General features: G+C 38.9%; 1 protein-coding gene across 1 annotated transcript in view; it reads right to left on the bottom strand.

Moving 5' to 3' along the window:
- Nucleotides 1-15,448, bottom strand: part of NAA35 (N-alpha-acetyltransferase 35, NatC auxiliary subunit) — a 97,240-nt gene that overhangs the window by 54,102 nt on the left and 27,690 nt on the right. Inside the window, exons 7-11 of the mRNA XM_021677949.2 lie at nucleotides 7,062-7,128; nucleotides 6,426-6,469; nucleotides 5,191-5,241; nucleotides 4,457-4,540; nucleotides 3,238-3,352 (exon numbers count right to left, since the gene is read on the bottom strand). Of these exons, the coding sequence (XP_021533624.1) occupies nucleotides 3,238-3,352; nucleotides 4,457-4,540; nucleotides 5,191-5,241; nucleotides 6,426-6,469; nucleotides 7,062-7,128 (361 nt within the window). The remainder of the gene's footprint in view (nucleotides 1-3,237; nucleotides 3,353-4,456; nucleotides 4,541-5,190; nucleotides 5,242-6,425; nucleotides 6,470-7,061; nucleotides 7,129-15,448) is intronic.

Raw genomic sequence — 15,448 nt, 5'->3', positions numbered from 1 at the left:
GAATTCCCTATCAGGCATATTACTTACACCTCAGTTTCATTTAGGTCTCTTGCTGTGATTTTGTCCTCTTCTTTCATTTGGGACATATTTCTGTCTCCTCATTTTGTCTAAGTCTCTGTGTCTGTTTCTTTGTGTTAGGAAAGTCAGCTTTGTCTCCTGCTCTTGAAAGTAGTGGCCTTATAAGGGGCGCCTGAGCGGCAGTCAGTTGGGTGTCTGACTCTTGGTTTTGTTTCAAGTCGTGATCTCAGAGACATGAGATTGAGCCGTGCGTTGGTCTCCACCTCAGTGCAGAGTCTGTTTAAGGTTCTCTCCCCCCGCCGCTTATCCCCCAAAATAAATAAATAAATCTAAAAAAAAAAAAAAAAAAGTAGTGGCCTCATGAAGAAGAGGCTCTGTGGTGGCCTGTAGTACAATGTCTCCTGTTCACCAGAACCTGGTGCTTCAGGGTATCTCCTATGTGTGTTGTGTGCACCCTACTGTTGTGACTGAGCCATGTTTTCCTTCAGTCCAGTCATCTGCAATGGCTCTCTTTGCCTGCTGTGGGCAAAGTTTGGTCCCTGTGTTATCTGTGGGCTAGTCTGGTGCTGCCTTGGGCTTGAGTTGGGTCAGACTAGGCATTTGCCAGAGCCGTGGTCACACAGTACTACAGGCTACTTTCCCTGTGTCATCAACTGAGCATTGTGTTGGTGGGCAGGGCCTGTAGTCAGACCCTGTGTGTGCCCCCAACGCATTGTGGAGCTGCAGTTGGTTCAGGGTGTGTGGTTTCCTGCCCTCTCCCCAGGGTAAGAGTCACTTTGAGGGGCACTGATTCCTGCTGGGGATGCTTGCACACTGCCATGCTTGCAGTGCCACTTTGGAGGAACTCCAGTTGAGGATGTGTCAGAGGGGGCGGGTCTGCAAGGGAATGTAAGGAGGGGCATGCAGTGTTAGCAAAGTTTGTGCCAGTCTGCTGTGGCAGGGTAATGTAGAGGCTTTGTGAAAACTCCTGCAGTGGTTGTGTTGGAGGGGGCAGGTCTGAAGAGCATGGGGATGGGATGTGCTGTTGGTAAGCTATGTGAAGAGTGTGCAGCACTGGTTCCACAGGCATCTGTTTCTAACTGGGTAGGCAGGGAGGGAAATGGCACCCACCAGCTCTTTTGTTTTTAGAGAAGTCTCCTACAGATCCCTGCCCCTGCAGCACACTTGAGTCCAGCAAATAAATTCTGTTCTGCTTCTAATTCAAGATCAGAAACCATCCCCCCAACCAAATAAATTTTCAAACTGCTGTTTCTATGCTATATCTCAGCAGGGTTGTTATGCTGTCTCTTGAAGGGCAGGAACTCAGTTTCCTATTGCCCTCTAGCTCAAGGCTGAGCCTGATGACTTTTAAAGTTCTGGGCATTAAGCCCCACTGGTTTTAAGAACCCAAGAAGCTAAACCCCTCTGGTTTTCAAAGCCGAATGTTATGGGGATTCGTCTTCCCAGAGTAGGTCCTTCATGCCTCCATGTGGGGTCTGCTCCTCTCCCCTCTCTGTATCCTCAGTGTTCCTCACTCCCTCAGACACCCCCAAGGGTCCATTTAGCTTCTGACCATGCCTCTGCCCTTCCTACCCTCTTCCAGTGTGGCCTCTTCTCTATATTTAGCTGTGGAGAGTCTGGTCTGCCAGTCTTCACATCATTTTCTGGGTTATTTACACTGATGTGGGTGTTATAAAGTGTATCTGTGAAATGAGGTGAGCCTAGGATCCTCCTACTCTGCCATCTTCCCCAGAATCCCCTTAGTCCCTTGTTTTAATGGAGCATATATACCAGTAGTATCTTTGAAAGCTTTTGGGAGATTAATTTTGAGACTTTAAATACTTAACAATTTCTTTCTTCACAATTAAATGATAGTCTGAAACTAGGATTCAAGATTAGAAACCATCCCCCCACCCAAATTCTGAAAACATTGCTCATCTTCTTTTAATCACAACTCTGAGATATAATTAACATACCATATAATCCATCTATTAAAAGTGTACAATTTAGAGAACATAAATATTTCATTATAATGAGTTTTAAGAATCACAGTTGCTACTTATTAGCTAAAATGTTAACTCAGGGAGTACCTGGGTGGCTTAGTGGGTTAAGTGTCTGCCTCTGGCTCAGGTCATGATCCCAGAGTCCTGGGATCAAGCCCTGCGTCAGGTGCCCTGCTCAGTGGAAAGCCTGCTTCTCCTTCTCCCTCTGCCCCTCCCCCCCATTCATGCTCTCTATCGCAAATAAATAAAATCTTTAAAAAAGAAATAAAAACAGGGGCGCCTGGGTGGCTCAGTCATCAAGCGTCTGCCTTTGGCTCAGGTCATGATCACAGGGTCCGGGATCAAGCTCCGCATCGGGCTCCCTGCTCAGCAGGAAGCCTGCTTCTCCCTCTCCCACTCCCCCTGCTTGTGTTCCCTCTCTCGCTCTTGCTGTCTCTCTTTCAAATAAATAAATAAAATATTAAAAAAAAATAAAAATAGGGGCGCCTGGGTGGCTCAGTTGGTTAAGCGACTGCCTTCGGCTCAGGTCATGATCCTGGAGTCCCGGGATCGAGTCCCACATCGGGCTCCCTGCTCAGCAGGGAGTCTGCTTCTCCCTCTGACCCTCCTCCCTCTCATGCTCTCTGTCTCTCATTCTCTCTGTCTCAAATAAAATAAATAAATAAATAAATAAATAAATAAATAAAAATAAAAATAAAATGTTAACTCAGCTGCAACTTTTACAACAAAGGCACATTATTCCTTTCATTTTAAGAAATATTTCATAAATAAAATCTACTGTCAATAATGTGCCAAGCACCACAGAGATACACAAACAAGACTGTTCCTGACCTAAAACACTGTTACGGAAAAAAAAACAGGTAAACAACTGCAATGAGACCATAGAGGGTATAGGCCCAGTATTCAGGGAATACTACGTAATCAAGGTAATGATCTCTCAAAGGAGTAAAGGGGAGAGGTGATTAAAAAAGAGTGTACTGCTAACATCACAGAATGATCACTTGACAGTAAATATTCAGAGCCCAAACAGTAAGATACAGGAGACGGTCAAATTCTATAGTACAATTTTTGGTCTATAATATATTTAAAAGAAAGCATAGATACTATATAAGTTTATGGAGTAAAACATTCCAAGGTCCAAACAGATGGACTGATACATGAATTTCAGAACAAACCAAACTTTATATAATCTGGATGGGTAAGAAAAAAAAGAGTAGGAGTAAAAACAGACAATTACCTCCTTTTGTAGTATCATTCTGAGCCTGGATGCCATGATGCAATGAATTATGAATGGCAGAAAGAAGATCTGCTGCTTGAACCATCAATTTTTGAGCTTCTGCAACAGCACTGGTCTAGCAAATAAATCACCAAAAACATTCTTACATATTCTTTCACTGAAAGATATACATTAAATAGGAAAACCCTATAAACAATAATGAAATTAAATGTTGTAATGACGTCGGTTTTCACAAACTATTCACTTAATACAGGATGCTCAGATCCTGTTAGGATAGAAATTATTATTATTATTTTTAAAGATTTTATTTATTGACAGAAAGAGACAGTGAGAGAGGGAACACAAGCAGGGGGAGTGGGAGAGGGAGAAGCAGGCTTCCCGCGGAGCGGGGAACTCGATATGGGGCTCGATCCCAGGACCCTGGGATCATGACCTGAGCTGAAGGCAGACGCCCAACGACTGAGCCACCCAGGCACCCCCAGAAATTATTTTTTTTACCCATTTCTATTCTTGTAGGAGCCATTAAAAAATAATAGGAAACATTTCTGGCTTGTTCTGTTCATCTTATATTTTAAAAAAACAATGGAAAAAATTGAGTTGCAGTCAACTGGAAAAGTTCAACATTTCTAATATGCCATTCATTAAGGTGAAATTAAAAAAAAACAAAACAGAAAAAAAGAAACTTAGGAGTTAGATCAATGGTAAAGGTTGCATCTCTATTCACCACTTCCTAATTATCCACAAATTAGTCTGTAATTGACTTGAATTAATGCAAATACACACGAAGAAAAAATATTCACCATCCAGGGCTTTTTTGGTTCTACACCAACAGTTAATTACTGAACTGAATGAAAGAAGAGGTCTACCTGAAATTCCCATTTTTGCTTTCTCCTTTTGAATTCACAAGATAGGACTACACACAAGAAATTTCAATTTCTATTATTGTACCAGTAGTAAGTCTTATAAGATATTATTTTTATATATCAACAACAGACACAGATATGTTATGGAACAGAATGTAAATTCATGTGACTTTTTGAGAAAATTATCTAATATCTCTAATATCATATATATATAATACATTAAAATATACCAAATGCTGAATGCTGTATATGTGTGACTGGAGGCATTCCAATGGAAAAGTCTCAGAACTACTTCCAATAACACACTATGTCCTGCCCCCCCAAAAAGCCCACTGAAATAGATTAAACGCTCTTACCTCTTTCTTAGTAAAGGCTATAAGCACTGTCAGTAACACTCGAGTGAATTTCACTCTGCTGAATACTGCTAAACACTGTTGGTGCTAAAAAATAAGAAACCACTAAAAGTTAAAAGATGCAAAGTCTGTCAAAGGAATTTCATTTAAAATATAGTATTTTAAGTCCTAAATTTCAATGCTAATAACTTACTATATTACAAACACCTTCACTTACAGTCTTTTAAATGCCTGAAAATGAGCTGCAGAAAACAAAACAAAGCCTGTTCTACTGAAATAGAAATATAAAGTAAAGCTTCTGTACCAATGGAATGGATTTTTCCTTAAGTAAAAAGTTAAGACTATTATCTCAAAAACTGATTTAATTAGCATTTTAAACAGAATTGATGAAAAGATGTTTTAAGCAGAGTCAGAAAATTAAAGATCCAGACAAAGGTTTAGTACTTTTCACAATGTTCAAGTTCTTGAGTTTTGCCAAATTTTGATATATCATCTGTAAAAAATAATTTTTCTTCCTACCTCACAGGAATATTGAAGAGCTTTGAAATCATGTATTTGAAAGAGCTTATTATTATTCTATCAAAACAAATACAAGGGAAATAAAATCCCTTGCAATGTCCAATTTTTAAAGAAATACCTTAAAAAGGGCTTCCATAAATTATAATGCAGTTCATAAAACTACAACATTAAGAGGTAGACTTCTCTGATATTATCTACCAGAAAATAAGTTCAATTACTTCTAGTTCAACTTCTGGATCTCTTTCTTCTCCTTGTCGACTTCGAGTACTCTAAAATTTTAAAAAACGTGAATTAAAATAAACAAACTTGTAGAAATATTAGCTTATAAATATACAAGGTAAAGTGCTAAATTAATTTTTTGAGTAAACATAAGAATCTTTTTTTAAGAAAAATATGTGGAAGAAAAAAGATCTAGTATTTATTTTCCTATTAATACTTATACAGAAAGTCCGTTTTGATATAAATTATTAAAATCATACAGAAGAATAAGGTATTAAAAACAGCAAAAGCCAACAATGAAATAAGGTAAGTACATGGCACACGGTACTTCTTTCTTTTTAAAAGGACGTATTAATTGAAACTCTTGATGCTCTCAAAACTAACCCTGTTAGAAAAAAATAGTAACCTTTATACAAATCACATCATAAAGTCACATTGTAAATACTGATTGTTCTACACTAAAATGCAAAACCTCTTGCATGAGTAACAATATGACTGACTATTTTGACAACTATAGGGCAGTAACTACAGGAAGATCTGGCAGAAGATCTGGGTTCTAGCCCTGTGCTGGCGGCCCTTCCGAGTGGCATGCCCTTCAGTAGACTCAGACAGTTTACTTAACTCTTTTAAGCTGGATTTCCTCACCTAAAATTAGGGCACTATGTGCATTTTATTGCCTAATTCACTACTTAATTATAAATATCAACTAAGGCAATAATATAAAATTGCTTTGACAACCATGTTGTATTATACAAGTATAGAAGAACAGCAGAAATATAACTTTTTTCCTTTTTTTAAATCTCTATGAGAACCAAATTGTTAGGGTCATCTGGCTGAAGGGTATCATTCATAGAAGTTGTTCACCAGATCTGGGATACTGAGATCGTCCACTGCGTTGCAGACTTTGTAACAGCTGTGGAAGAAGATCGTCCTTACCTTTGAGGAGCTTAAAATTCTAGATTATGCTATTCTTAAAAAAGCATATTTGTAATTCTAAAACACTGGCAAAAAATTGAATAATCTTCAAGGTTAAATTTTCAGTACTTGAAAAGGACATTAATTCACCAGAAACAACTGCTCTAGCTGTTTTCAAATGAATTGCAAAGAAGGCACAGCATATATAAAGGAAGCTGGTGGCCCTCCCTACAGTAGCTGTTTGTAATTAGCTCAAGGTAACTTGACATTTAGAAAAATGCAAAAATCCTATACCAAAGCAAATAGAAAAGAAATATACCTTTACTCTTCTTTGCATGTCATCCTCCACATCTTTTAGCATGCCTAAAAGAGAGACAATGCTGAGTGAAATAAGTCAATCAGAGAAAGACATATATCCTATGACCTCACTGATATGAGGAATTCTTAATCTCAGGAAACAAATGGAGGGTTGCTGAAGTGGTGGGGGGTGGGAGGGAGGGTGGCTGGGTGATAGACACTGGGGAGGGTATGTGCTATGGTGAGCGCTGTAAATTGTGCAAGACTGTTGAATCACAGTTCTGTACCTCTGAAACAAATAATGCAATATATGTTAAGAAAAAAAAAAGAAGATAGTAGGAGGGGAAGAATGAAGGGGGGGAAATCGGAGGGGGAGATGAACCATGAGAGATGATGGACTCTGAAAAACTGAGGGTTCTAGAGGGGAGGGGGTGGGAGGATGGGTTAGCCTGGTGATGGGTATTAAAGAGGGCACGTTCTGCATGGAGCACTGGGTGTTATGCACAAACAATGAATCATGGAACACTACATCAAAAACTAATGATGTAATGTATGGTGATTAACATAACAATAAAAAATTTTTTTAAAAAGACAATGAGTTTAAAGAGGAAACAAATCCAAATACAAAACTTGTGTGTCATCTTATAAATTGTTTTACCTGTAACTCGAAGGTCTGTCACACTGTTAGCCATTTTAAATCCATAAGTCATTGATTGAAAATCTTCCTGTACAGGAAAGGAATAATTAGGCCCTTGAATAGTAGCAAAACCTTTCATTATATTCCTCTTACAAAATCACTATTTGCTAATATGAACACAGTAATGAAATGTCATTCTGCTTGTCTAAATATTACTATCATACATCCACACTTTCCCTACAGTGTATCCTTAAAACACCATATTCTAATGCTATCTCCACCTTTAATCGTTTGCCCTTAGGCAATTTAAATACACTTGCATTTAGTATGTTCATTTGCAAAATACAGTTAATGCTAATAGTATCAGAAAGTAATAATTCCCACTTACAAAGTATTCTCACATTCACAAGTGAGCAGTAAATACACAGTAATTACCGCTTGATAAGTTTGCAAGATTTATATAAGACTTTTACTTCAAAAATTATCAAAAGCTTGTTTACACACTGTTAGGCCACAAAAGTTAAGCCTTCTCAAACAAAATTACTCAAAGCGATAGCAAAACATATTTCCACTTCAGCCCCACGTAAAGAAAAAACTATTCATACATACATGGATTCCCACCCACAAAATCATTTAAAATACTGCTGAGACATTAACAAATTAAGTAGTTTGCTAGACTCACTTTGAAAACTGAATTTAATATCATTTGGCTGATTCAATTAACTTACAAGCTCTATTAAAAGAATGTTTCTGTTGTATTATAATTCTTATAAAAATGTACACAGAATCCTAATATATTGGAATAATAGGCATTTATAGCAGTAGCCAGAGCTATGGCAACATTTCTGTGGATTCTTAACAAAAACGTAAGTGAGTACACAATCCATATCATGTACTATATGTTATGAACTGACAGGGAAAAAAAAACCAATGTCCCTGGGTTCAAAGAACTGTTGTTAGTGGTGTTACAGGATTCAGAGGATTGGATCTTTTAAAAATCTCAGGTTGTGTTAGAGCTATAAGCTTATCCTCTAGGCAAAGTTTATACTCTATCCCTACTTGGCCGCCAAATAGGATTCTTATGCTTTACACGTCTAATAAGGAACTCTCCCAGTGTTTACCACGTTGCTAAATGGTACCTCCATCCACCCAGTTACTCTGGCTGAAAACTTACACTTCCAATTCCTCTAGTTTTCTTTTCTTTTTTTTGAAAGACAGCAAGCGAGCAGAGGAGAGGAGAAAGAGAATCTCAAGCAGACTCCATGCCCAGTGTGAAGCCTGATGCAGGGCTTGATCTCAAGACCCTAAGATCATGACCTCACCCAAAAGTGAGTTGGACACTTAACCAACTGAGCCACCCAGGCACCCCTCCTCTCATTCTCCCATGCCCTGTAACAAACCATCAGAAAACCCAATAGGCTCGACCTTCAATGTCTCATCTAAGCATAACTTCCACCTTTCAGTTATCTCTAGTGAAGTCACCACCCCTCTCAGTTCCACAGCTGCCACCACACAGGTCGCCCTCCTGCCCATGCTCGTCCCTGCTACAATTTATTCACTGCCAGAAGCCAAAGGGATTGTTTTAAAATAAGTCATGTCACATCACCTCCTACTCAAAACCTTCCAGTTGTTTCCCTGCTCACAGGAAAATCCAAAACCCCACGTGAACAGAGGCCCACCACCAATTACCATGCAGCTCTGGCCTCCCTCTCCAATGTCCTTCTTGTCATCCGTCGGACACATCAAACACCTTCTCTTCTCAGGACCTCTGTACTTGCTGACCCCTCCCCACAAAGTTTCTTCCTAAGATTTCCAGAGCCCCATCCCTCCCTATATTCTAGCTTCTGTTCCAATGTCAATTCCTCATAGAGGTTTGCCCTGTGCATTCTAAAACAGCACCCTTCACTCTTCTTCACAGAACACCTGACATGATGTGTTTACTGACACACTATCTCTCCCAAGGAATGCAAAATCAATGACATCAAGGCTCTGTTGTACTCACTGCTTCATCTCCAGGTCTTAGAATTGTACCAGGCACAAAGTACTGTTAAAAAAAATATTTGTCCGGGTGCCTGGGTGTTTTGGTAGGTTGGGTGACCGACTCTTAATCTCCAGGTCCTGAGTTCAAGCCCCATGTTAAAAAATAAAAAATAAAATGCTTTAAAAAAATTTTAAAAAGTATCTGTCAAGTGAATGATGACCTACTGTAGGGCAGGGCTGTGCCTGGTCATCTTCCTAAGTAGATCAGGTTAACTACAAGATACCTGGGGGAGTGGTGGAGACTATGGCAAGCTGGAGAACACACACTTCATATAAAGGAAAGCAGCCACTACTTATCCTATTGAGTAATGAATGCAAAGCTAGTGTTTTTCAGAACAAAAAAATCTAATTTAATGTAAAATCCTCCAATTTTTAAAATGTTACTGATTTTTTAAAAATTAAGTAAGCCAATACTGTGAAGACAAAACACTCCAGTAAGTCCTATCTATGCACTGCTTTCCAGGAGGAGGCTAAGGAAAAGCATTTATGTGACAGAATATCACAGGTCTGCATAATAAAAAGTCGCCTCAGTAACAAGAACTTAATCTAAGTCACTGGAGGACTGAAGCAGAGGAGTTATATAAACAGATGCTACCATTAAAAGATCACTCTTAAAAACCTTGTAGATTTAACAAGGACAAAAGTCAAAGTCAAACCAGGGAGACCAAAAATGCAAGCAGGAGCTGATGGTGATTTGGATTAAGATCATAACTGGAAGTGATGAGAAGTTGTTGAAATCAGGATATATTGAAAAAGTAAAGCTAACATAATGTGCCAATGAAATGAATGTGGGGTATAAGGTAAGTTGTGCAATCAAGGATCATTTTTAGGTGTTTGGCCTGAGGAACTGGTATATGATGGTACAATTTATTGAAATGGGGCAGACTTTCAGAGAGGTAGGTTTAAAGACAGAAATGGAGTACAATTTTAGTTAAGTTTAGAATTGCTTTGGTTATCCAAGTGAAGATTTCAGGAAGGCACTTGTGTGAGTCCGAAAGTCAGGGGAGGAATCAGGACTACAAATATAAATGTGGGCTTCATCAGCACAGAGTTGGTATTAAAAGGTGCAGAACTAGAGGACATCAACTGAAGCAGAAGTTACAGAAGAGCCCAGGAGTAGTCCCAGCCATCTAGAGAAGCAAGCACAAGAAATGGGCTAACCAGTGAGGAAGAAAGAAAACCAAGAGACACCTGTACCAGGAAGATGAGACGAAACTCTTTCAGAGAGGTCAACTGTGTTCAATGATACTGGTGGTTGGAGAGGGAGAGGTGAGAACAATGGATTTAGCAAGATGGATATTATGGACCTTGTTAAGACCAACTTCTGTGCAGTTGTAGAAAAAGAATGTCTAAAAGGAGGGTGAGAACAAACAGGAAAAATAAATATTAACAGCTCATTCAAGGAGTTTTTTGCATAGGGTAGCAGAGAAATGACACTGGATATAAGGAGCCATGGGATCAAGGGAACTGGGTTGCTTTAAACTGAATGATATTTAAGTATGTTTATATGCCAAAAGTATAATGTAGTAGGGAAGGAGACACTAATAATGCAATACAAAGAAGGGTTAATGACTGCAGAAGGCAAGAGGGGACAGAATCTAGAACACAAGAGGAGGCTGAGCTTAGATTGTCAGGGTACTTGCATTTTCACAAGACAGAAAGCAGATGATGTGGGTACCAACACAGGTTAGCACGTGTGATTGTGAGATGGGGTACGTCGACCTACATCTGATTCAATCTAATATTTCATTAAGGTACAAGGTAAGCTGATAGAGAGGAGGGCTGGCAATGGAGTTTTTGAGAAGTAAAAGATGTGGAGAAGTCACTGAGAGGCTGTTAAAGAAAGCTTACCACAGAAGGACAGGGCTGTCTTTAGTGCTGAGCGCCCATCTGAAATTTGCAGTCCTAAAATTAAAGTGAGAATAGACACACAGATGTGGGTTTTCTCTAGCAGCCTTCTGCTGTTTGGGTGCAAGCAGCAAGCAGGCAGATGGTTGGGGTTTTGCCATACAAGTGACACATTATGATGAGATGAGAGGTGCAAGGGAGTTAAGGGTGTTTGAGAAAGAATGATTTCACCACTGGACCATGGAAATGAGGACACAACAGAAGTAACAGAGAAAACTAAAAGAGCAGCATCTGGGAAATGGAGGTCTCTGTGGAACTGAAGGATACCAGGAGTTGGGGAATCAGAATAAGGAAACCAAAAAGTAAGTTGTAGCGATCAAAGGGTAGTATTTTTGAAATCAAGAATTTGGAGGTGTAGACTAGTAAGGAAAATTTTCTCCTCACTTATTCATATCTGAACCATTTTCATCCAGACCACACAATGAGGGCTGGTATGGGCTAGACACCCAGGAGTACAATGGCAAAATACAATCACAGCCACTAGGGTGATAAAGATGTCCTGAGAGGTAAAGCCCCATGTTCTTTATTGTATTTTACAATGTCTTTACAATACTGCCAAGATATAACTGCAGAAAGTTATCTGGATACTCAGGATTCTATAAAACATGCAGCCCCACAAAGAAATTTGGAATAGTAAAACATTTACAATCATAACTGTAGTAGAACACCCAATATCAGTACTAAATGTGATTCCAACCAAACCAGTGATCTTGACTGTACTAATAATGTAATATTCTAATAAAGTAAAATTTTTTTCAACCCCTTCTAAAACAACAATTACAGTATATCGGTTACAACTTAACTACTGCTTTAAAAATTCATTTCACAGATAAAGTACTTTGCATAAAGATTTCAGATGCTCCTGAAATGACTTGATTCATTCAACCAAACCTGAGTACCTCCTACAGACTAGATACTGAGTAACACAATAAAGCTACAAGGGTAAAACATGCCCACAGATGATTCAGATTAAGACTTCAATTTAAATGTCTACTAATAAGTGGCTTGTAATTTACTGTATATAGAATGGAATACAAATGAGAGTAACAGCTAACATTATTAAGTACTTACTATGTGCCAGGCACTGTTGTAAACATTTTACTTGTATTAACTTCATTAACCCTCAAAATAATGCTCTGAGGTGGGGACTATTACAAACTATATTTTATAAATGAGGACACTGAGGCATAGAAACTTAAATTCCCAAACACCACAAAGCATATAAGTGACAGAGAAAGAACACAAACTTAAGTGATATCAATCCCCAGAGGCTATACTTTTTAAACTTTTTTATTTTGAAAAAATTTCTGAATACAAAAATAGTACAGAGAAGTTCCATATTCCTCCCCCATATTCTTCAAATAACATTTTACCACATTTGCATTATCATTCTCTATACTTTTTCTTACACATTTGAGACTAAGTTATAGAGTGTGATGCCCCCTTATCTCTAAATACTTCAGTGTGATTTCCCAAAACCATAAATCATTCTCTTACATAACCATGGTACAATGATCAAATTTGGAAATTCATATCTCTTTTATGTGGGGCATTTCCTTGGTCCTTATCTTTCATGCCCTGACATTTTGGAATAGTACAGGCCGAAGTTATTTTTAACGACTACATCCCTCAATATGGGGTTGCCTTATGTTTCTCCAAGATTAAATCCAATTTATGTCATATTTAATAGGAATACCACAGAAGTGATGTTGTGTTCTTCTCGTAGAGCATTGTATCTGGAAGCACATGATGCTGAACCGTCCCGTTATTGGTGATATTAAGTCTGGCCATTTAGCTAAAGTGGTATCTGCCATGTTTCTTCACTGTAAACGAATCATTTTCCCTCTGTAATTAATATCTTGTGGGAAGATACTTGGAGGCTAGATACAAATCCTGTGCTTGTTATACTTTTGTTTACTAGTTTTAGCATCCTTTAATAATTCTTGCCAGAAATAATTATTCAAAACCTGTACTCTTAACCTAAAGCTATGCAGCCAATAAAAAACAATGAGGTAGCTCTCTACCTACAATATATTGGTACATACAGAAATCTATTCTCTAATGTCTAAAGTTGCAAATAGTTTACATAATTCCATCATGTTAAGTAAAATACACGTGTATACATATTACAGAAAATATCTGGAGAAATACACACCAAATGAGTAACAGTGTTTACTCTTTGCCAGGCAAACCAAAACTTTTATAACTTATTTATCTTTGTATTAAAAATATATTTGGTTGCAAATAAGAGGAAAATCCAACTACAGTGACTTAAGTGATGCATACTTACTTATATCATGCCAAATAACAGGAATATCAGAAGTAATCTTTCTGCTTCACCATCCTAAGCTCTGAGGCTATCTTACATTTACATGTTGACCAAATGAAGCAGGACCTACCTCCAAATGTCACATCTATGTTCAAAAAAAAAAAAAAAAATGACAGGAGAAGGGGTACACCATAAGGGGTGCACCATACCATTATTACTCAAACTGCCATACTACTGAGCGTAAAAGGGGATGCTATTAATAACTACACCAGGATAAAAGGTGCCAAGTAGGACTGTTCCATGCAAGCCAGTATGTAGGCACCAGCTGTAACAGAATGTGCTAAGAAGGGCAGAGAAGAAGTCTGTATGGGCAAGTTAGGAGACTGGGATCCAAGTCTAAATATAAGTAGGACTTTTCCTTAAAAAGGAGAAAAGGCATTTGAGCCAGGAGGAGCATCCTTAGTCTCCCTCCCACCTATCACCCTGCACAGCAAAGCAATATATGCCTATCATTACAGGTGCAAAAACCCAGCAGTACCTGCCGCAGTGCCTGGCACTAACTAAACAAATAAATAAATTAAACATATAAACAGTATCAGTCAAGGATACTTTTTTTAAAAGAGCCAGATAATATATATTTTCTGCTTTACAAGCCAAGTGGTAAAATGGAGATATTATATAGGTACTTATATGACTACTTAAACGTAACTATTTAAAACACAAAAACGGGCATCTGGGTGGCTCAGTTGGTTAAGCGTCTACCTTCGGTTCAGGTCATGATCCCAGGGTCGTGGGATCAAGCCCTGTGTCAGGCTCCCTGCTCAGTGGGGTGTGTGCTTCTCCCTCTCCCTCTGCCCCCATACTTCCTGGCTCGTGCTCGTGCTCTCTCTGAAGTGAATAAATAATCTTAAAAAATTTTTTTTAATTTTAATTTTTTTTTTTTTTAAAACACAAAAAACATTCTTAGCTCCAGGGCCATAAAAAACATAGGCAACAGGCTGGGTAGGCCTGCAGGCTGCAGACTGCCAACCTTTGGTTCACAGGACTTCCTGAGGGTTTAGATGTGAGGTATGAGAGAAAGAGAAGAGTCAAGGATGACTCCAAAGTTTTTGTTCTGTACAACTAAAAGAACAGAGCTCCATTTGCTGAGATTGAGAAGACTACAGAAGGAAGAAGTTAGGAGGCAATGGGAAAATCAGCAGCTCCATTTTGGAAATGTGATGCCTGAGCTCAACATACAAGCGGAAAATGTAGAATAGGCAGTAGCATGTGTGAGTCTGAGATTTAGGGAAGTCTATAAAGTCTAAGCTGAGGATACAAACTTAGGCTTCAGTAGCAGAGACAGAATTTAAGTCTATGAACCTGCATGAGATCATCAGGGGAATAAGTACAGAGAAGAGGTGTAAAGATAGGGCCTGAGCCACACCAGTGTTTAGAACTGTGCTGACCAATATGGCCATCACACAGCCAATTAGGTAGTGAGCACCTGAAATGTGGATAGTTCAAACTGAGATGTGCTGTAAGTGCAACATACATACCACACTTAGAATACTTGCTACAAAAAATATTTAATTTTACATCTCATTAATTTTTATTTAAATTCAAGTTAGTTAACATATAGTGTATTATTAGTTTCAGGGTAGAGTTTAGTGATTCATCAGTTGCATGTAACACCCAGTGCTCATTACATCAAGTGCCATACTTAATGCCCCTTACCCAATTACCCCATCCCCCCACCCACTTCCCCTCCAGCAACTCTTTGTTCCCTATAGTTAAGAATCTCTTGGGGTGCCTGGGTGGCTCAGTGAGTTAAGCGTCCGACTCTTGATTTCAGCTCAGATCATGATCTCAGGATCTTATGATCAAGCCCCACATTGGGTTCTGTGCTCAGTGTGGCATCTACTTCTTGCCCTCTCTCTCTTCCTCTCCCCCTGCTCGAGCGCACACTCTCTAAATAAATAAATCTTAAAAAAAAAAAAAAATCTCAGGGCGCCTGGTTGGCTCAGTCGGTTAAGCGTCTGTCTTCAGCTCAGGTCATGATCCCACGGTCCTGGGATCGAGTCCCGCATCAGGCTCCCTGCTCAGCAGGGAGTCTGCTTCTCCCTCTCCCACTCCCCCTGCTTGTGTTCGCTCTCTCTGTGTCAAATAAATAAAATCTTAAAAAAAAGTCTCTTACATTTTGCCTGTTTTT

Source organism: Neomonachus schauinslandi, chromosome 13 (genome assembly GCF_002201575.2).
Source record: "Neomonachus schauinslandi chromosome 13, ASM220157v2, whole genome shotgun sequence".
NCBI classification, from domain to species: Eukaryota; Metazoa; Chordata; class Mammalia; order Carnivora; family Phocidae; genus Neomonachus; species Neomonachus schauinslandi.
This window is presented reverse-complemented; position numbering and strand designations above follow the sequence as displayed.